The sequence below is a fragment of the Amphibalanus amphitrite genome, unplaced genomic scaffold, assembly GCF_019059575.1.
Source record: "Amphibalanus amphitrite isolate SeventyFive unplaced genomic scaffold, NRLGWU_Aamphi_draft 000210F_arrow, whole genome shotgun sequence".
Taxonomy (NCBI): domain Eukaryota; kingdom Metazoa; phylum Arthropoda; class Thecostraca; order Balanomorpha; family Balanidae; genus Amphibalanus; species Amphibalanus amphitrite.
Window position 1 is genome coordinate 115,156 of NW_024881705.1, and position 22,951 is coordinate 138,106.

At 49.3% G+C, this 22,951-nt stretch overlaps 1 protein-coding gene across 1 annotated transcript; it reads left to right on the plus strand.

Annotated features, from left to right (window-relative positions):
- Positions 1–5,707: 5,707 nt before the first annotated feature.
- LOC122385164 (cubilin-like) lies at positions 5,708–7,993 on the plus strand. Its single transcript, XM_043373240.1, has 3 exons — positions 5,708–5,822; positions 6,528–7,374; positions 7,978–7,993. Exons 1-3 carry the CDS (start codon positions 5,744–5,746, stop codon positions 7,991–7,993), a joined length of 942 nt encoding a protein of 313 aa, XP_043229175.1. The 5' UTR covers positions 5,708–5,743.
- The last annotated feature ends 14,958 nt before the right edge of the window (positions 7,994–22,951 follow it).

A 22,951-nucleotide genomic window follows, 5' to 3' on the forward strand; every position in this document is an offset into this window, starting at 1 on the left:
AAAGGTCATAATCTCCCTTTAAGATTAGTTCAGAAACCTGGCCGTGATAAACAGTCTAAAATGTATCTGCAATTTGCCCGTTTTTACCCCCCTCTACCCCCCTATTGACATTTTTCAATTTTTATTTTTTATAAATGTAGATCACGTTGAGCGAAATCGAATGCCGTTTGAATTTTGAAAATCGGCCCGTTAGATCTCGAGATATCAAGGAGGGGGGTCGTAAACAGCCCCCCTGCCACTAATAGGGGTAGCCAGGAGCCTGCCACTAATAGGGTTAAGGGCTAGATGGCTAAAAAAATCAGTCATCCTACGAACCGAACGCTTTTTATTTTGAAGTCGATCGGCGCTAGTAAACGAACAATGTTTAACGGGAATGTTCCGCTTTAACCCTCGCCGATTCTACATATTCGTTTTCCACACGGCACACACATTCCGGCCGAGGGCTATAGGTGGCAAGTTTGTTTGTTTATCGTTTGTTTATGGTAATGGACATGACATACTACGTAAATTACGATATAGTACGATATAGTACGACGGATTGTATTTAAACGTTTGAAGGATTGTTATTGCAATTACAGATTACTAACTATAGTTCGTTTTTCTTAAGTTCGACCCTCACTGTAATCGTCTCTTTGAACACAGCACGAGAATTGCTAGCTGAATTACTTAGAAAACTGGCTGGCGCACATTGATTTCACAGACGATTAATTTTACTCAAAATTATTTCTTCCTGGCTCTTATTTCCCAGACTCCTAGCTCGTAGTTACCTTTACATACAACCCCACAGGGACAGACATCTTGTCAGAAATTATAACTGAACTGATCAATAGATCGTACGGCGTTTAACAGAACGGTATATCATCGGTGTTTAAAACTCATTTGGAAAATATTATTCATGTCTGCAGTACAATGTGCGCTAACCAGTTTTCCTAGTAATTTAGCTAGCAATTCTCGTGCTATGTTCAAAAAGATGTTTACAGTGAGGGTCGAACTTAGAAAAAACGAACTATAGTGCGACGGAAAATAAAGTTGAATTGCTGCGAAAACATTTGAATTTATTATAAGGCACCTCAAGTCGAACCCCCTCTCACCGTTTCACGCCTTATTGAACTGGAGCCACGCAGTAAGACGAGCGAATGCGCCATTACGAGACGCAGCGACTGGTATCCGACTTTAAGGTCTCAGGTCAATCGGTGACCTTTGAGGTAAAGCAAAATGCCTCCAAGGTAGAGGCTTTTCTTTTGATGAATAGCCTCGTCAAAAGTGGTCACAGAGCCGCGGTTTCGGCACCATCCTGTTTGACATGATCAAGCGCGTCAAATGATTACGGAACGAGCGAAGCGAGCGAGTCTCGTAGAATAACGGAAATTTCTGAGTATGAGCGGCCGGCCGGCCGGCCGTGGTCACGATCTGCGACCGGGAAGTTGGCAGTTGGCACCCACTAGGTAATGCATATCCATGTGCCAGAGTTGGGGTGCTGATGCACGTGTGCACGTGCAGGGGTCGCTTCCAGATCTCGAGAACGGCTGGACCGTTTACGCTCAAGTTTGGTACACGGTTAGGGACCAGTTAGTAGGGTGCAGTGCACAAGTCAGTTGGGAGTTGGGACCCATTTTGCACGTGCGCACGTGCAGGGTGCCGCTTCCAGATCTCGAGAACGGCTAGGCCGATTGTGCTCAAATTTGGCACATCGCTAGAGACCGGTTAGTAGGGTGCCATGCACAAGTCAGTTGGGAGTACCCCCTCGAAATTTCGCACGTGCAAGGCCCACCCTCTCACTCGCTCCGTTAGTCGCCCCAAAAGGCGTTATACTGGTTACGGAGCGAGCGAAGCGAGCGGAGTCTTAGGTAGAATAACGGAAATTTCTGAGTATGAGCGGCCGGCCGGCCGTGGTCACGATTCTGCGACGCTTATATCTCAGCAACCACTTGACCGATTTACATGCGGTAATTTTTGTAGGGTAGCTTCATTCCTTCTACCAAGTATTGGACTATTCTCGATGCATGTGGGTGACCCCTTATGCACGTGCCACGTGCAAAACGAAGAGGTGTCACTTTTGTTATAGTTGCAATATCTCGGTAACTACCCGGCCGATTGCGCTGAAAGTTGGCATGTAGATAGGCAACCACTAGGCAATGCATATCCATGTGCCAGAGTTGGGGTGCTGCTGCACGTGCGCACGTGCAGGGGTTGATTCCAGATCTCGAGAACGGCTCGACCGATTGCGCTCAAATTTGGTACACGGTTACGGAGCAGTTAGTAGGGTGCCGTGCACAAGTCAGTTGGGACCCATTTTGCACGTGCGCACGTGCAGGGTGCCGCTTCCAGATATCGAGAACGGCTGAGCCGATTGTGCTCAAATTTGGCACATCGCTAGAGACCGGTTAGTAGGGTGCCGTGCACAAGTCAGTTGGAGGTACCCCCTCGCAATTTCGCACGTGCAAGGCCCACCCTCTCGCTCGCTCCTTTATTCACCCCAAAAGGCGTTATACTGGTATACTTTATGTTTAGGGCAGGTCAACTGAAGTGTTGACCCAAGATTAAGGTAAGGTTACAGCATCGTCACAAAACTGGTCGAAGGAAATCATATGGAATGTTATTAGATTTGGCAGATCTTCTTGAGTCCATTGGTGACTTTTCTGACTCGTTAGCTTTATAGTTGATCGATAGTTATTGGGAAAAACCTCGATGGCCTTAGTGACATAATAAATAACGTCACCTAGGTCAACAATGTAAGCGCTAAGTATCGGTGTTTGCCAAGAGTGTATGAAATCACGAGTTTATGTGCTTGAGATAATCCTCGATCATTTTGACGTCAGAATGGCACTTTTCAATTTCCCTTGAATGAGAGATTACGGACCGATCATGACTTCAGATGATTTTAAGAATAATATGCGATTACAAGTTTGGTGGCACGTCAGAGTCAGTCAGTGAACTGACCTGACCTGAAAATGCGGCTGGCGTCACAAGATCTGGCTGAAATGAAAGGTGTGCCAACTTCCATCTCATTATATTCATTTTTTTATTTTTATCACTTTGTTCTTAAAGGGACTATCCCACCTTCTAAAATGTTGTTAAAACCAGTTAAATTGTGCCCGACTTTATAGATTGGATGACCAGGAACACGGTTCTGGCATTTATTTTTCATTAAACATCTTAGGCTTCCCATATTCCAAACACAAACTTTCAAATATGTGATGTCACAGTCCAACATTACTTCCTTCCCCAGGCCACATTACTGTCATAAAGCTGATTCTTTTTACTCTGTAGGCACCACAACAAAGTTCAGACCAAGTTTTAAGCGATTTTTCAACGAACAAACCCATTTAAATCAGAATGACTAAACGAGGTGACGTCACACTAACGGTCGCTCCATGTTGAAGATAGGGCCTTGTACAAGGCCCATTTTCAAATGAAGGGAACGAATTTCTTCAACACCAAGAGGCCGCGGGGGTTGCAACCTAGATAGATAGTGGTTTCTGAGCCTCGCCGCAAACTTGGCTATCTCAACTCAAACCCCAGGTTAAAGGTGGGATAGTCCCTTTAATTGCCCAAAACATTGATTCGTTTAATAACAAAAAGAATGTAAGAGCCTTTGGCTGAGACGCCCGGGGACGGCGTCCCGCACAACGGTGTGGGCTCATCACTTGAGGTAACCACCGGTAGGTAGCGGGCACGATGAACAGTTATTTCTCAGGTAGCGTCTTGGTCTAACCGGCAGGAGTTCATTAAGAATAATTACAAAAAGACGTGAAAACTCACTGCACATAAATAGCGTCGCCTAATCGTTCATTACTGCAATACTGCATACGCCTCACTGAGCCAGTCGTGGGAAGAGCGGTCGGATGACTCTCACGGCTTGTGACCTTAAGCTTAGGTGAATATCTATCTATACTACTCTCAATTCTCATTGCAATCCACATTCTGCTTGCACGGGGGGTGGGAGAACACAAATGACATTAAAAAGGACAAAGCACAATGGTCTTCCCTATCTAACAAAGACATTTTATTTTAGTGACCAGCGACTACGTAGCGATCAAACGACGATGCTCTCCCATTCTAAGCTGACCCGACGGTCACCCCGGCAGGCTAAAGGCAAGGGCAATGCCTGTCAGGGCGTCCTGAGCACTACTCTGGGGTGACTGCATTGACGGCTGGGCATCCTGCCCAGGTACAGTGTGTTATGATGAAAAAATGAGCAGAAAGTACACGTGAGATGTTTGTCCGCAAAATAGACAGTAGATTGATAACAAATAGCCGTTTCCCATTTGTCCAGAGGTTGTGTCACTATGACTGATAACGCCGTCTGGTGGTCAGTAGGTGGCGCTTCGAGCGGCGGTCCCACATCGGTCCCACATCTGTCGGTTTTCTGGTCCGTCCGCTGACACCAGTCCCTCAGCCTGACCACCTTTGCACAACTGACAGACGAAGTGGTGTAGGAGAATAACAGTCATCAGCTCTCTCGGAAACCATGCATCGTGAGTGAAAAATCATATCAATGAATAAAAAAAAATATCGCAGGGCAGTTTCATTCGAGGTCTACATTACACTGTTCATGTAGGTGGGAGTTCGCTTTGAGATCAACTTATTTTCGTTGTGATTAGAGGTCATAGTGTGTCAGAACATAATACATCGTTCCGTCGTTTCCAACCTCAGGACATTCAAATTTTTCTCCTCCACACCTCAACCTCCTGTTACGGGCTGGACGGGCAACTTCATCCCAAGCGGGAATGCCCGTAAGAGCACGCCCGTAGCCGGGTGCAGTGAGTACTTGGGGGGCTGGTCGGCCTGTCCTATGGGACGGGCTCAGCCCCGGCGACTCACCAGGGTGCTCGCCCATACCAATGTCTCCTCCTAATTCCTCTCATCCCTCCGGCCCTGAAATGGTCTCGTCAGACCGAAAGAGCCAACTAAACCCTACAAACAAACAAACGTAAAACGTTCATGGAGTTCCAGCACATCCCAATATCCTTGCTTTAGTGTATAGACTATAGATTGACGGATGCAAATGATTGGAAATGTTTTCAGCTGGAATCCATACGCTCATTGCAAATACAGTGCAACAGGCAATTAAAATAGCATGTCATACCAGCAAGGTCATGTGAATCTGGTCATCAGGTGTTTTTGAAATGCATGTGATATCACCTCAAATTTAAGTGCCGCTACCATTCAAATTTTGGATAACTGAAGTTTCATTGATAGTTAACTTTCCTGTCATCAGTATTTCACATAGATGTACATAATGCTGTGCTATCCTTTACCCTATTAGAACTTTAACATAAGGTGTTATAATGCGATAGTTAAGTTTTTTAGATGTGATACCGTTTACATTAAAAATGTAATAGGCAAGACGCATTTGGCCAATAGCCATCGCGAGGAATGAATATTATTTGGGATAGCAACCATTTAGGGACTTTGATAAAACCATTTTACTTGAGGTCTGGTACCTCACGACTGCGTTGTCTAATCTTATTTCACATTTGCAGATAAGTGTTGGGGAGCGCGATGTTTTCCTGAGATGATTAACGCCTCTGTCATCCATGCAATAGTCGATTTATGAAGAGATTTTCAAAAACATGTTTGGGCCGCCTCTGTAACACAGAACAACTGCAACGAGTCACAGCCAAGTGTTCATGTTTGTCGCGGTGTTTCCGATCGGTGACAGACCACTTCATTAGCACACCTCTAACCCACCTATATAAGACCGTTACAGTCGTCAGACCACACCCAGCAGTTCGCCGACATGCGTCCCTCTCAGCAACTGGTCTGCCTTCTGGCAGTCGCACTGACTGCCGTATCGGCTGCAACGATTACTTCAAAAGGTATGTTGCGCGCAACGAATAACGGTTTCTTCTTCAGGTAAGTTAGGTGTAACGATTACTTCCAAACGTAAATCAGGTGCAACGAATACTTTCAAAGGCTGTGTGTATGCCGGTCTGAACGAATACTTATAGGTATAGGTACGGGGTGTAGCCAATAATTCTAAACGGATGCTAATTCATAACAAATAAGCCTTTTTCGGTGAAAAGTGCGCATTTTGTTTTTGATTAGATTTTTCTGACAATTATGCATGGAAATAAACACAGCTTAACATTGTCTTCTCTTTGAGGACAATCCATGTAAGAATTTATATATAGAAAAATAGTAAAGAAAAAGTCCATGAATCGTCCCTTTCTAAGTGTAACGAAACTGCTGATGTCGGTGGTAAATCCATTTCGAATTATGGCTAGGTCTTGTGCTATAGAACCGCAGGCCGCGCTCGATAGCTTACCCGGCTTACAGCACGACAAAATTTCCCAGATGAGTTGAACCCGAGCTTCAATGATTTAATGAATTTTAAAAAATGAAACACACCAAGCTTAGACCTCAAATTTGATAGAAACGGTACAGCAAAGTCCACGATCAAAAACTGTGGTCCACGAACGCCGTATTTCGTAAAAGCCAGCTTCAATTCAGCGGTGTCCAGGCTCCAGCTCATACCTGTTCACTCAAGATAGCTCAGACATTTATAATTTACTGTGTTTCAGATGCCATCATGCAGCGTGTAGACAATAGCGCTGAGGCCATGACACCTGATAGACAACACTCAGCAATTGCAGCCCAACAAGTGATCGAACAACGGTCTCTGGACGACGCTACCCTTCTTGCATGTTACGACGGTCAAGAATATAAGCCACTACCTGCGGGGGTGTACTACATACAGTCACCCAACTACAGACCAGGCAATCCCGGAAATTATACCAATAATTACCAATGCATGTACAAATTCAAGGCGGCTGACAACAAAAGCAAACTACGGATCGACTGCTTCTTCTTTCAACTGGAAGGCAATATGCCAGATTGTGTTAGAAAAGACTACCTACTCTTTCAGACCGAAGACCTATTTGCGACCTATTGTGGAAAAAACATACCGAAGACGATGCTCTCGAGGTTCGTGTATGCTTTTTTCCAGACCAATTCGGAAATCACCGACAAGGGTTTCTTCTGCACGATTATGTCCAAAGAGGCGTTGGCCGGCTCCGGCAGTCTGCCGTGCGGCAAACATAACCTTCCACCGGGAACGTACAGCCTCCTCAGTCAGAACTACCCCGACAACTACGGAACCAACATCTACTGCAAGTGGGAGCTGGTAGCCAGCGATCCGTCAAACACAGTGGACTTCAGCTGCAGCAGCTTTGACATGATCTCCTGGGACAACTCCTGCGAGTGGGACTGGATGAAGGTTGACGGCGTCCGCCACTGCAACAACAACAAGCCCGCTCCGCAGCAGTTCACAGGCGGCGTCACCGTGGAGTACTCCACACCGAACTTACCCCACAAAACAAGAAAGGGATTCAAATGCACTGTTACTGTTATACCGCGCCCCACTGGGGGGTGGGGCTATTTATAGCCCCCCTCCCGTTTTTCTGCAATAACTTCGAAACCGCTTGACGTATCAACGCCAAACTTTCACTACCTTCGGCTGCATCAATTTGAAACCTTGTGTCAAAATTTCAACTTCGTACCTACCATAGGTAGGCCGGAAATGACGTCAGAATGACGTCATGTTCGGCCGATTTCGACGTAAAACATTGAACCACGGCAATCGCTCCCAAGAGCTCAGCTTTTAAGCTAGATCCAATTTCTTTGCATGAGAGGACTCAGAATCGACTGCGCTATCAAACTGCTATCTCGGATTTTCGAAATTTTGAAAATTTCGAAAATTTTATATAATAAAATTCAAAATTTATATTTTTACATTTTTTCAAAAACTTTTTGACTTTTCGAAAAAGCCGGAATATATGTGATAGAACGCATTATTTTGACAAACTCTAGCAAGTTTTAGCTAAATATCTTTAAAAATGGCCAAGTTATACGCATTATTGCAAAAAATTAACAATTATTAATTTTTCAAATCAATTTTTCAGCAAGAATTTGCCATCGTACGCCAACATAAATAGCACCATCGTGTTCCTGAGCTAAAACTGCATCCAATAGACACTTTTTCTGTTGAACCTTTTTTGACCTGAAAGTGACCTGACCTGAGCTAAATTTGACTCAAAATGACCTCGAATGACACAGACGACATCAAATTCGAAATGTTTGGCCTAAATGGACCATAAAACATGTGTCACGTGATCGACGGATGATATAATATTTTTGTGACCTCTGATGACCTGACCTTGACCTGAAAATCAAAGTACAAGTTTGGTACCCTCAGAGAATCTAGAGCATCTGTTCACGAGTGTGTGAACCAAAAATGAGCCTGATCTGACTTGTAAGACGGCGGCCAGAGCCCAAAACGTGAAGAAGCCAAAATGCTAATAATTTTTACTTTGACCTGACCTGTGACGTCATCGGTGACCTCGAGGTCAATGAAATTAGGTTACGCTCGACAGTTTTTCCGGGGCTATCAGACGCCGTTTGAATTTTGACGATCGGCCCAGTAGTTTCGGAGTTAGGAGGGGGGGGGCTATGAATAGCCCCCCCCTCCCCCCCAGTAGGGCGTGTTATACGCAGACCCCAGTGGGGCGCGGGTTAAATAAAGAGGAAACAGCATATAACTATGAACCCAACAGAGTGAGTGTGCGCATTCATGTGGTTTTACTAGAAATGACACCCGTCGCAAATTCTCAAGCCTCTTAGAACTGTTCGCTTTTGTTATTTTGAGTTTCAAATAAATTTTGCTTTCGTATAAGTTATTCCTTTCATAGGCTTTACGGAGTGCTTAACTAAGAAACACCAGGCTCCTCACTTCTCCATCACCGTTTTATGATATTCGCTATTGGGCACAAATAAATGAATTGGCATGCAAGCCCTTATCTTTTTGGACGACCAAACAAATAAATTGCATGCTACACAAAATGATGATAAATACGAGTATGCGCGTTGCAGAATGCAGCGATGCGTGCGTGTGCTAAATGCAACAGCGGATTGCTGGCATATAGGCTTACATTAATACTTATCGCTGAATTATCGTCATAATATAGTATCAGTATGCATATGTATTCTCATGGAACGGTCTTTAACCCGCGCAGGGCTGGGGTCTCCAGCCGAACGCGCGGGGCTGGGGGGGTGTAAATTTTACCCCCCCCCCCTTGTTATCTCCCGAACTAATGGTCCGATTTCGAAAATTCAAACGCAAGTCGAAAGATCTCATCACGAACAATTAAAAACATGTACTCAATTTAAATTTTGAGGTCAAGGTCAAGGTCAGGTCAAGGGTAAAAATTGCAAGTTTCTACAGTATCGGCCTTGCACCGTAGTTGCCGAAGAATGGAGTCATGGACTGAGACTGATTGCCCAAATCGTGTTCTTAGGCTACCAAGACAATATTCGTTGCATACAATATCATTCAAAGGTCAAGGTCAAGGTCAGGTCAGGTCAGGTCAGGTCACCAAAAACAAAATATAGAAAAGGGCATGTGCGACACATGTTTTATGGGTCATTTTATTCATAGAATTCAATAGGCAAACTCAATAAGTGATATGGACCACCTCTGGATGAATTTCAGGTCAAGGTCAGGTCAAGGTCAGGTCAAGTGAGGTCAAATTTTGAAGTTGGTTGTTAAGGCCTAAAAAGGTGTCTATCTGATGTAGGTAGTTTTTCACGGCAAATCGAATGGTGCTATTATTGTTTCTGTACGAGGTCTAGAACTTCCAAAAAAACATCATTTTCCAAAAATTTTGCGTGTCGTGACGTCATAGAATTTGAAATAACTCCCACATTTTTGAACCGATTCTTTTGAAAATTGATATGTAGGTGCACATAGACCCCTTCTCTGACATATATTCCGGTTTGTTCGATACACTCAAAATTTTGGATTTTATAATTATTTTCCCAAAAAATGTCAGTGTTTTGGAAAAATTTGGGCCAAAATCTAAAATTTTCAAAAAACCGAGATAGCCATTTGATAGACAAAGTAGAATCACGTATAACCTTTTTGTTACGTCTTGATTCCCTTAAAAATGAGGATGTTAGCGGCGTTTGAAATTTTGCCGTTTTTGAGGCGAAAATGACGAACATGACGTCAGTAAAACGTCATTTTCTCAAAAAATTTCTGAATGAGTTCGTTCAAATTTTCAGGGAACGTGTCAACTTGATGTAAGAAAAGGTACTGGAAGTTTGGCGGCGCTGCGCGCCGCTGTTTTTGAGATATTGCAAAATTCGCGAGGGGGGGGGGGGTAAAATTTACCCCCCCCCTCAGCCCCGCGGGTGCTGAGGGGGTGCTGAGAGTTAATGTGTACGAGTATGATTTACTCATTCATTAATTTCCTTCATTGAAATTCAGACGCGCAGGCGATATCACCATTTCCATAGGCGGCGGAACGGGAGGGGACACCGAGGCACCGTGCCCTCTTTGATTTTGGCATTTTAACATTAGCCCTATGGGCGTTGCATGGAAAGAATGGGACCAAAAGTCGGCAGTGCCCCCCCCCCCCCTTAATTGAAAGTGTTCCGCCGCCGCCCGCCACTGACCATTTTCCTTTACATTCTTTAACATTTCCCCGCAAACAGAGTCGCTTACCATCTCTGCCCCTCCCCAAGCCCAGATAAACCCATTCTATAAACAATTTCGCCCCGGTCCCGGCGCATTCAGCGCACAGTGCGTCGCGCCGTCCCACTGTGCGCCGTCAGGTGAGAGTGGCGGGCGGCGCACGCGGGAGGTCAGCCGGTGGTGGTCGGTGGGGCGCCGGCCGCTCCGCCTCCGCCGACCGGCGTCAGTGACACGGCCAGGGCCGCACGGGACGCGCGGGGGGCCGCGGCGCGCTCAGCTCGCCGGCGGAGACCACGGTGACCCGTGACCCGTGATTCGTGATTCGTGATTCCGTGATCTGGTGACCGTGACTCGGTGCGCGGTGTGAGCTCGGAGCGGCCGCGGTGTGCCGGAGATGGCCCCGGGAGGAGGGTACCCTCCGGCGGGGTCGGCCCCTCTGCTGAGGTGGCTGGTCACAGTGACATTGACGGTGACGGCGGCACGGTCACAGGCGGTCAGCAGCTCAGTCGCAGGTGAGCGAGATGCGATCGAACCATCGAGCTGCACTCTCACATCGAAAAGACTTCGGACTTTTGTCAACATTTCCTTCGTCACTTACATCCTGGAATGAATAAATGTTCGCACTTTGCTCGAAATTATAATTCAGGCAGATTACGAAATTTGCCTAGAAATCGGACATTGCTTTTCCGCCTTTTTAGGAGGAGGGGTGATCAAAATTGAACGTTCATTTGCGTTGCGTGCAGGACGAGCACAAAGCCGCGCAACATAATTGCAACAATCCTTCAGTCACCAATTTCAAACCAGTTATGAACTCAACAGTTTGTCGTACCTATGTGTTTCAAACAAGGGAACACATTATTGACAAACAACAAAGGCACATTTTGCTCTCTCCTTCACGCCGTAATCCGAGATTAGGCGTTCCACCCATCCCGGCCATCCTACCCTTCTCAGCACGGCCCAGGTGCGAGGACCACAATAGGTTCCCTGGCGCCCGGGGCACGGGGTAGTGGGAGGCCCCAGAGAGGGACGTTTTTGTTCCCCGACCTTAGGAGCACCGGGGAATGGGTTGGGTTGGCTTCATAGCGTCACATTCCCTCCTGTGTGGACCGCCGAGCGCGGCAAAGGCATGGGCCGTGGGTGTGGTGCGGGAGGGGATTGTAAACAAATTCCATACCCGCTTACTTGTTCATTCATGGCACTTTGATTCTGAACTCTGAAGCGAATGATTTTATGTACCGTATTTTTTGCGCTATGGTCTAAAAAATACACTGGGCACTGGAGAATAATTAGTAAATGAAATAATAAATGGCCGGTGATGCCGCTTGATTCATATGAAGGCATTGATGCATGGAAATGTGAAAATAGTCCGGCTACTTTCCAATGTTTAATCAATTAACATAACCTCTTATCCTATAAGAGTCACATGGGTTTAAAGTTCCCAGCGGCCTTCGTCATTGCAATGCACTTACATCCAACCGGCTGAACAGATGCCGCAGCTACCTGCCCAATAGTTCGACTACCGTGTCGAGTTGCTGGCCGCACCGGTGCATCGCAGACCGACTTATAGTGCAATCCGGGCGTTCCGTTCGATTCTCTGATCCGTCCGATATCCAAACCCGTCGACCGCATCCATCAATCCAGCGTCAGCAGCGCCGGTGGACCGCGATCGGTACAGTCTCACTGATTGGCGCATAACGAGGTGATCGCGGCTGTACGGATTGGAAGCCCAGGCAGGACACGAACGGTCCAACCCGGCACGCGGGTTGCCAATTTCCATCACGACGGACGTTTTGTTCTCGAGTCAAATCTCAGTTGGAACTTGAATCAAATTCATCCACCGAACAAACGTGCATGCGTAGGTCGGATGGACTGAGGCCATTGTGCATGTCATGTCATGAGGCCAGGCCATGTCGCTCACGACGGTAATCGGCTTTGGTGCGCGCCTAAAGCCGGCCTCTACAATGGGAAGGCTCGGGGATGGACGGCCGGCACAATGGGTACGTTAGTGGATGGCCGGCGCGCCCGGTCGGGGGCGTGCACGACTCTGTGCACGCGGTATGCACGGGTGGTGGTCTGGGAGCCATGGAGCCCGCGGCGGTCAGAGGGTGGGTGGGTGGTTCACACAGTCTCAGACATTTGAGATAGGGAGAGAGGGAGGGAGGGAAGGAGACAAAGGGAGGGAGAGGAAGGGTTCCCAGACAGGGTGGTCAACGCTCCGGTCAGACCGTTTAATAGGTGAAACCTTTTGGGTCAGTCGTGGTGGCTCTGGAAGCCTGAAGTTTGCGCTAATAAATTGGCAGGATACCGGCCAATAGTCATTATAAGATGCATGCGAAGTCGATGATCTCGGGCGATAGTAAAGAAGAGTCTGCTGTTTTCAGGTCCTTCATAAAGAAGTCCTTCATAATTCAGGTCCTTCATCAGTCAAGAATGATCACTCAGACTGGCAACTGACCTGTGCTCACTATTGAACCTTTCTCATAAATAACATTTCGCTGGGAACGTCTCCTTTTTATTGTCATTGGTCCATCCATTCCGAGGCATTAAATTTCAATTATCATCCATCACAGATCTGGCCGAGCGGTGCCTTATTCGCAGCTCGGCTCTCCCAGGGTATTTATTGGTTTTATCCCGTTATCGGCAACATGCAACGGCTCTTAGCTCGCTGGCAATGCATAAACATACGACTGACGGGGAGAGGAGCTGTCTCATGCAGACGATGTTGCCGGTCTGTCGGTGAAAAAGCATGGTTTGCTGGTTGGAGTGATCCCATCTAGTTCTGAGTGCATATGTGAGAGAAAAAACGACTTTATGTTTGAAAAAACTACTTTCTTATGATGTGTATAATTTCCAACTTGGTGCTGTCCTTGTTCGTATGTTTCATGGCAATATAAGAAACACAGACAGAACTTACCGTATAGCATCAACGGGCTAACACGTTGGGGATAACCTTGTTAACTCGCGATGAATATGCTAGGCACGTCTTCCCTCATTCGCTTTATGCTAATTGCAATCATAAATCAGTTTGCAAATTGGTGATAGAATGAACACCGAACACCTGTTCAAGCACCTCATTCATTCTTCTCAAAACACATCCTCCAATTACGACGACATAAATATCTCATTCCACCTCCTAGCCTCACCTCGCACGCACTTCGTCTCGCGCTGCCTCTCGGCGCAGTGTGCGGCAGGGTCGAGCCGTTGCCCAACCGGCGCAGTGCTTTCACCGGGTCACTGGCTACTCAGCGACCTGGGAACGGCCTCTGCCGTATCACCCGAGCCATTAGCGCTCCGCCGGAGGTATCACGATCTCAGCAGTGGTCGGTCTGGGCAGTTGTAACGACCGCCGACCGCCGCCGGCCGCCGGCGCTGCCCCTGACGGAGCTGTGAGGACGGAGCTGTGAGGACAGAGCTGTGAGGACGGACGGAGCTGTGAGGACGGACGGAGCTGTGAGGACGGAGCTGTGAGGACAGAGCTGTGAGGACGGACGGAGCTGTGAGGACGGAGCTGTGAGAACGGACAGAGCCAGTGGAATGAGTGTTTGTCATATGAGACAGAGCGGTAATAGGCTGTAGTTAATAACTTTATCACGGGTAATTGCTGTCGGCGAAGAATAGTATGTTGTCGCTGGTCTGCAGAGGAGTTCCCGCGAGGATTTGAAGCTCGTTAGAGCATTGCTCGGTTTAGTTCATTGGATAGTTAAGGTCCATTAAAAAAAAATGTGGCATGTTTTTTATTTCTGAACCACTTGGAGCGTATTGTCGGAGACACAGTTGAAAAATATGGTCCGTCCCACGAAAAGCTGTCGCTCGCTTTGTTGCTTTGTCCATGTCTTCTTGGTCTCACAAACCACACACGACGCAACCGGATACCCGATTTCATGCCAAGACACCATGACACACGAGACATCCGACCCCATGACACGAAACATCCGACCCCATGACACCAGCCACCACAACCACAATCACAGTCACTGGCCACCCGGCGACATCTCCTGACCCCTTTCACAGAGGTTGTGTCGGGTCCTCAAATACCCTATGAGACGGCACCTGACCTATGCAGGGACCTCCCCTCCTCCACCGCGCCGCGGCCGCCCCAGGTCGTGACCTGGTTAGGTCGGGTGCCCTCTGACAGACGGCACAACTGACTCCGACACTCCGCCGTCCCGGTCCGCCGCAGCGGGCTGACACACCGACCCGGCGGCCTCTCTGCTGAGGTGACACTGTCTCGGGCTAATTGATGCCACCAGGTGCAGGATTAAGGCGATCATGGTGTCGGATCACCGCACTACTTAGTGGGGTGATGATTTATGGTACTGCACGGCTGGGAGCTAATTCACCGGCATTAGTGACACGTGGGTTGAATATGGAACTGGGACACGACACCATGTGCAGGAGAAAATCCTGAATCACGACATTATAATCAATGCCGCCCTTCTAATTCATGTCGTGATTCGATAGAAGCCTTTGATTTTCTAACGAAAGTAAACCAGCCAACCTTTTGATAAGCGATGTTCGCCAATTTTACCTTGCTCACATAACACGCTTTAACCGGTGGCACCTGTGCCGGAGCACGCCTCCGATCACAGCACATTGTGTACGATCGACAGGCGGGCTTTTTGGTGGCGTTGTTTACTCCAGTCCTGTCCCGGGACCGCTGACACAATGGTGTCGTCCAGTCGTGTTTGGGAACAGCGGGCGTGACGTGTGCTGGAGTCACGGAGGAGCCCGTGACAGCGCGTCACACGTGCAGTGGTATGTGGTGGTCTGTGACGGGATGTGACACGTGCTGGTGTCAGAGAGACTGTGACAGGATGAATGGCATTATATTGACGAAGGCAGGCAACTCCACATGGTACAATGTAGCTACTCTGTGTCTTAAGTCATAGCGAGTAAAATACATACGTCAGGGTTAAATGGGAATAAAAAATGAAAGAAATGACAAAAAAACAAAATGAATGAATGAATGATTGTGATAACACTGGGACGAGATGTTGTGATACTATGCTGTGATATGAAGGCTCGTAGATGACCATGAATGGACCTTCCCTAATAAAATGTCGCTGAGCTAAGAATCACTAAAAGAAAAAAAACTCAAGAATCTGCACTAAAAACAGTGGAAATAGCAGTTGTCACATTGATATCAATTCAGCACCTAATTATAGCTACACACATCTCCCCTGCACCTTAGCGGTTAACTTGTACCCAGTTCGCTTCTTTTCGCCGATTTGTTTGAAAGCTGCGGTCGAGCTTCACATAAACATGCCGGTCGGAAGCCCCTGATCTGGCGAGCGTCAATGGGGACTTGACGTGCTGTTTGGGCGATCGGACCGCAGTTTCCGACCGAACCCTGGGGCCGGCACGCCCAGGATACCGCTTCCTGTTATTCTTATGTATCACTGCGGAAGGAGCAGAGTGTCAGGCAGATGTGGAAGGAGAGGGAAGAGTAAAAAGGGAGAAAAATATAGAGGAGAGAGGCGAATAACGCAGGCAGGGCAGCAAACTTCACCAGACGAACTAGAGAATGAATGAAGCATGGCGAACACATGGCAATAAGGATGTTTTATACCATCCCAGTATAGCGGGCATAAATGATCCGAATAAATGAGCTTGACGAGTCTATTCAGTATTCATGTGAACATGGGCCACTTGTTATACAACTTCGCCGTACAAATGAATGAGCTATTCAAGCACAATGGACAAGTTAAGGACTTCTGGAGCAGCGCCAGCAAGGACATCGTGCAAAGATGCACAGATTCACCGTCTGCATCTCCTGCAATCCTCATTCCTCAGTCCTCATCACAATTTAGTCCTCTGTCCTGGTAGTTTCTTTTTCCGTCCTCGGCGCTCCGTGCACCGTTCGTCCTCAATGCACAGCATGCACGTGCACCTTCTCCGTATCCATCCGTGCACACAGTGCACCTTTTCCGTGTCATCCGTGTACACATTGCAGACAAGAGCAGCAGCTAGGTGGACAGAACAGAACGGGACCGCAGCACCCGCGGTGAACGGGCGGAGCGGGGCCGACAAAACGCCGCGCGGCTCATTTACATACATCTTCTGCGCGCGGGTCGCCTTTCAGTCTGGTGTGCACCGTTTAGTGCACACGGCCGCTGCACAGTGCACGCGGCCTCTGTTCGGTAGCCTGCAGCCTGCTCTCGAGGGCGCGCTCTCTGCTCCCCGGTCGGAGAGGGCGGAGCGGCCGTCCCGTGTCTGGTTCCCGGAGGGGCCGGACGCTCTCTCGACCCGTGCACGGTGTGTGCGTGTGTTCCTGAGAGGCTCTCCATCGGCCGGTGGGCTGTCCCTCCCTCTCTCTCCGGCGCTGCGGGGCGCGTGGGATGAGAGGAGCCCGCCCACACGGCTCGGAGCAGCTGCGCTCAACTGGGAGAGACGGTGACGACAGGAACGGTCCCCAGACCAGACACGGGCCGACGTGGGGCGACAGCAGCGCGACGGAGCCCATCAAACACGAGGGCGGCCCGCGCGGCGCCGCTCAAGAGCTGTCGGCAGTGTATCAATGGGAGATTTATTTCCATTACGTGCGCTGGACTGGCTCCGCTTCAATGGCTCGTCTGCGCCGCTTCCATCAACCCCTTCGGCTGGCGGCACAGGGAGGGAACCGGAGCCCTATTTAGCGCCGCTGGAGTCCCTTGTCGGCCCAGCTGGGGTCCGACGGGTCATTCCTCACATTCCGCACTGGGGTCGGGTCGGCGGGGCGCCCAGCGTTTGTACAGGTGAGAGGCGCGGGCCGAGACACGGCCGCCCAGAAGACGAGAGAACGGTACACTGGGCGCGCCGCGACCCGCCCGGTCCGTACACTCGGCGCGCCATGCTCACACGGGTCCAAATTGTCCAGTCATTAGTGGCTATTGTCGTGGACTTTATGAATGGCATCTGTAGTCAAAAGATATAAAATTTACAAGTAGGTAATTGCCCTTCTGTATGTGATAAACAAAGGACCGGAAACTGCGTCAAAGTTAGAGATTGGGAGCTTTATTTGAGCCCCCAGACTCTGAGAAAACGAGTCTCCGCAACAGACGTCCATTCTGAGAGCCAGGGGCGGGGCAGAGTAAACACTAGATTAGCCTGGATCACAGCCATGAACAGAACACGAGCCATGGTCCCGTCACTCGGCGTTTCATCAGTACAACAAGCTGACAGCAGCGAGACTGAGTAAGTCGCGTCTAAGTAGTCCCGGTTCAAGACCACGGTGTCGGCGCCGCTAAACCAATTCTCCGTGACAAAGACATCGAGCCGCACCTTTGTATGGACAAACTCGAGCCGTGTTCACTCGCGAGTTAGACTCGAACTCTGCGATCAGTCATCAGCCGTCGAGCCGCGCTGAAATAGTATCCGCACTTCCTGAGCCAAGTCGGAGCACCATCTGCTGTAAATGTCACCGCCGCATCTGACCCCGATTAGAGGCGCCCATCGGTTCGTCGATTTCGACGGCCGTCGGTGGCGATGACACGCTACATCTGGCGGAGGTGCGGCGCCGGCGTTAGTCACGTGCGCCGCTGCCAGAGGCAACAGGCCAGCCGGCACAGACGGCAGCAATCCCGTGCTCGTTTTCCTGATTTAATTATTGCAGACGTATTTAGCTTGCACTCTGTCAGAATGTGTAGACCACGGGATGTTTTCTGAACCATCGTCCCTTCATTAACGACGAGTGAAAGTCGGGCTCTTAATTTTCTACCCAGAAACGAAACTTATGATCCTGAGCCCTGGATCACCTCCAGACCAAGTCATCGATGGCATCGATCGAGTCGTCGATGGGATCGCACTGACAGTACAAATGGCGTGCATCTCATCTCAGCTCCATATTTTCAAACAAGTTTTCGTGCCAAACGAGATGTGTTGATAGGCTCATCGGCAAATCGATCAAACTGTAGTCTAATGGTGCCAGTTGTCTTCTCAGAAGCGACTTCTCGCCAGGAAATGTGCAACCACTTGACAGTCTGTCTTCCCACAGCTCCCTCCCCGCTCATCAACTTCCTAGAGTTCGATTCTGATGTAACGGCCCAGTTTCCTCCCCCCCCCCTCCTCGGGCACCAGCCGTGGCCTTGCACAGCAATTGATGGTGATTGGGTTGCCATACTGGGCTGACACCTGACCTCCTACTGGGCAGTGACGAGTGACCGACACCCAGTCGGCGGCCCATTTCGGCTCCGTCAGTGCTCGTTAGACCTGTCAGAGGGGGCAGCTGGCGGCAGACCGGCCCCGGGCGCTGCCGACTGACGGTTCCACGCGCCAGCGTCTGACGGTTCCAGGGCGCCCCTGTCGTGGTTCCAGGCCGCCCGCTGTCGACCTCCAGACGGGCCCGTACGGCTGACGGACGGGAACGTGCTGCTATGGCGGTGACCGGTAATCGAACCCGCTGTAGGTGGGCACTGCCATGCACTGAGAGGTTCGGCACATTGGAACCCAGAGACGTGGTGAAATAACGTGGCCGTCAGCGTTTATGTAGACTTTCTGGTTGTGATTGGATTCAAAAGTGTGGATATTTGAAAAGTATAATTTACATCTTCGATTTCTTTTCATTTGAGCTTCTTATGTAAATTGCTTATAAGTCATGACGGATAAGAGAAGATATAGGGGAAATATTTCTAAGCACGGGACAAATTTCATTCCTAAATCCACTGTACCTACTTCGTTTCCTGACCTTCTGGGGCCCGCGGCTGACCTCTGGCCGGCCTCTGGGGCACTGGTGGGCCGTGACCAGTAATACGGGTCCGGTAACGTCATCTGCTCCCCCCCCCCTCTCCCTCCCACCAGTCCGTGCACATGACCGGTGTCCGCAGTCCGACACCAGTCATACGGCACGCGCTGCACCGCTGACCCCGGCTGCCAGGAAATGCGCACTGTTGCATAACGCGCAGTAGATGACGGCGTTTGTTGAAAATTTGGTGCAAACTGGGTTGTTTCATACGTAGTGCATGGCTATAGTAAACTCACGTGTCTGTGTCAATTACTGGGGCGAGCGAGTGTTGCCTGTTGATGGGCTGGAAGCAGAAGCGCTCAAGCGAGTTTCCATGTGAGGATTTGATGGCTCGATAAAGATGGAGCTCGTGAGATGCTTGACCGCATTCTACAACCGTATAAGGATATCACGCTATCTGAACACAGTGAGGTAGTTAATTCGTTTTTTCCTAGGCATGTCACATACCAAATGAATTAACTCTCACCTACTATTTTTGATCGATAATCGAAGTCAATTAAAAAAAAACATATTGATGACATATCCTGATAATGCTTTAACCGACTTGTCCCTTTAGGTCATAAATTTATCAAATACTTTTAATGTAGCAGCTGTGTCTTTTTCCTTCACGAGTTATTTGTAATTTAATTCAGCATCTGTGCAAACAGGGTAGTGTATTTGACGTGTACCTATGTAGATACCTTCTACTGATCTATGCTGCACCTGCATTATTTACGACACGATAGATCCTTTTTGTCCATAGTCAGTCGCGTATTCCGCTCTTGTCCCACTCGCAAACAATGGGTTTGAAACTAATCAGCCACGCAAACTTACACATGTAACGTATTCCGGTGCTTTATCAACACGCCTCTTTCGTTCAATAATGCATGTCCCTTGTGCAGGTGCCGAAAGCCTGCACGCCCCTCGATCCGTCTTGCATTGTCATTATGCAGTCGCGGCGGGCGGCGTTTGTCTTTGTTCATTCACATCTGTCAACTGTCGACACTGTCATCGGTTACCAGTGCGACCACCGGCGTTTGCAGACGCATTACAAAACCGAACAGCCAGCAAACGTGACAGCCGGCATGAGTTCCCAAACCACAAAGTGTCGCTTTGCCGCCATTACACGTCAAGCTCAATAAATCTGCAAGAAAAAGAAATATGTCGTTGAGACGTTTTTGATGGGACTTTTATTGAGACGTTACTCATATCGTGATGTCAAACTGATAGCGATTAATGTGTGATCAGTTGGCGCTAGGAATCTGTAGATAAATGTCGCTGGTTAAATGGCTGTTGGCAATTACGCACAGTGCTGGTCTTGGACCGAAAATGATTTCCGGGTTATTATTTGCAACTGCGGTTGCCACAGGATGAGTGAATGGAATATGGATATCGGTGTCGAGGGAATTTGCGAGGATAAGGTACACTTTTTCGCCATTTGATGCTCTAGCACACATAATTGATACCTACATAAAATTGCATTGTTTTTTTAACCGTCGCCGTTCGGGCCTCTCTGTGAAGTGGTTAAGGTGCCGCGATCACTTGGGCTAGGTCTTGTGCTGATCGATAACTAACCATGTGTTTCGTTATGTGTTGCAGGTGGCGGGCCGCTGTACCCGAACATCTTTAACCTGGCGCCGGGTAGTGATGTCAGCGTGAACGCCACTTGTGGAACGCAGACCAGCGAGGTAAGGGGGTGAACGGGGTGGTCAGGCTGGCAAACTTAGGCATTTTCATTGTGGACGCCACTCGTGGAGCGCAGACCAGTAACACTAAAGAGCACCCTTAGCGACTTATGGGAGGTCGATTCATCTATCCAGGTCATTATCCATATTTTCTGATAGAATTGGGAGGAAAGTTTTTAGAATGGAATAGAAATACCGACAAAATGCTTCAAATTTACGCTTCGGATTCCGGAAAAGAAACGACTCGTTTTGGAATGTGGTGCATTTTCTAACCGGTCGAAAGCGGATGTTATCTAGCGACACCCCCATGAAGTCGCGTCCCGTTGGTCAGAGCCGGTCACCCGTGTGAACGATTAGGACGTCCGTCCACAAAAGGGCCGCCTCTCGAGTCCGGCCTCCCACGCAGGACATGGGCTACAGCGGGCGATGATTACATTCATCCAACTGGGCCGCCTACGAGCGCTGTCTGAGCGAGAAACCCATTACGTCTGACTGGGCTGACATCTCTTTTTACTCTCGGATCATCACCACCACTATCCATCGCCGACCCACGAAATCACCGATCCGGCACGGGTTAACCACTACCCACCACTGACCCATGCCTAAAAACACCTACCCCCACCTGGCGATCCCAAATGACCGTTTTGAAACCCACCGACATCCCCTCTACCCATTGACACCTCACCAACCTAATAATGATCGCTGACCACAGACCATCCATCGACCCACTACATCGCCCCTGCACCGGCCGGCGTCCAGTCTACTCCGGGCCAACTCTCGCCTCTCGGTCACTTCCCGGACCGACCCCGCCCGCCGCGAGTGACAGCTCTGGCGCGGGTTCAAACCGGGCGCGGCCGCGGCCGATCTGACGCACCGGTGCCGGAAGAAGAGCAGCGTGTACTGAGCGTGGCGGACCGGGCGGCGGGCGATCCGCGGCCAGACGGGGCGTGCAGTTAGAGCGGTCCACTTCAGAGGAGCCGCCGGCCGACTGAATGGGCGGGGTGGGTGGACCGGCCGGGGGAGACGGGCGGCCGACTGGGAGGCTGACAGACGCCGCCTGGACGCCTGACAGGCGCCGCCTGCACACAGCCGAACGCGTCCGATAAGGGCGGAGGGTCTGTGCGGGCTGAATCCGGCCCACGCATTGAGTGAATTGAAATGAGATCGTTATGCCGACGGCGGGTGATGTGATCTTACTCGGGACGGGTCAGTGGTCACTGGGTAACCACATTGACCAAATATGAGGTGGGTAGTAAGGGAGCTGCCCAGTGCTCGACATTGAGTAACGTGCCCCGTTGCGTAACCTGCTCGCACTTCTGAGTGAGCCTGTTTCATTCGTTACGGTGCGTCAAACTGATTCTGCAAGTCGTGCAACTCATTTCTGCGTACGCCCATCATATCTTTACAACGCTCCGACAGCGGTTCTTCCTCTTGATCATTTGACATTACACTCTAAAAATGTGAAATAAACTTGTCAAAACCAGTCGCTCGGAAATTTATATGCCTGAAGCACATCGCGATTACCGACAGATACAAATCACCGCGACAAATACTGTCAAATGAATTGTACATGCTTCTGGGTCGGGATGACAAAAAGAGCACGGCATTGTAACGTGCACTGTATGTATGAATTGAAAGTGATCTGTATGCGCAGCATCATTCACACAATTACACACACAGAGCCACGTCTCGCGCGCCGCTCTAAACGTCCGACACCTCTCCCCGTGGGTGGTCCCACGTGCCGGCGCATAAGACGACGTCTCACCACCTCATCAGATACCCAGGACAGGCGTCTGCGCTCCCAGTTTGGGCAGACGTCGCATCAGACATTCTGTGTCGGCCGTCACGTCTTCATCTGTCCCGAGACCCCACGGGCTGTCGGACGTTAGTGACGGGATGACACGGTTTGGGGAGCCCGCCGCGACCCAGCGCTACGAGCGGCCCCTCTGCCGGGTCACCCGGGTTGTCACTGAGCTCATAATTTAACGGTCCGTTTGTTTGGTTGGGTGTGTAAACAGAAGATTAGGCAGTGGTACCGTTGGTTAGAACGCGTTCACTAATTAAATTCCAGCGATGTGTGCGTTGAAAGTT

Coding starts and splice junctions, on each gene's coding strand:
- LOC122385164 (XM_043373240.1), top strand. CDS start 5,744: ATGCGTCCCTCTCAGCAACTGGTCTGCCTTCTGGCAGTCGCACTGACT. Junction 5,823..6,527: donor TGCAACGATTACTTCAAAAG/GTATGTTGCGCG, acceptor ACTGTGTTTCAG/ATGCCATCATGCAGCGTGTA.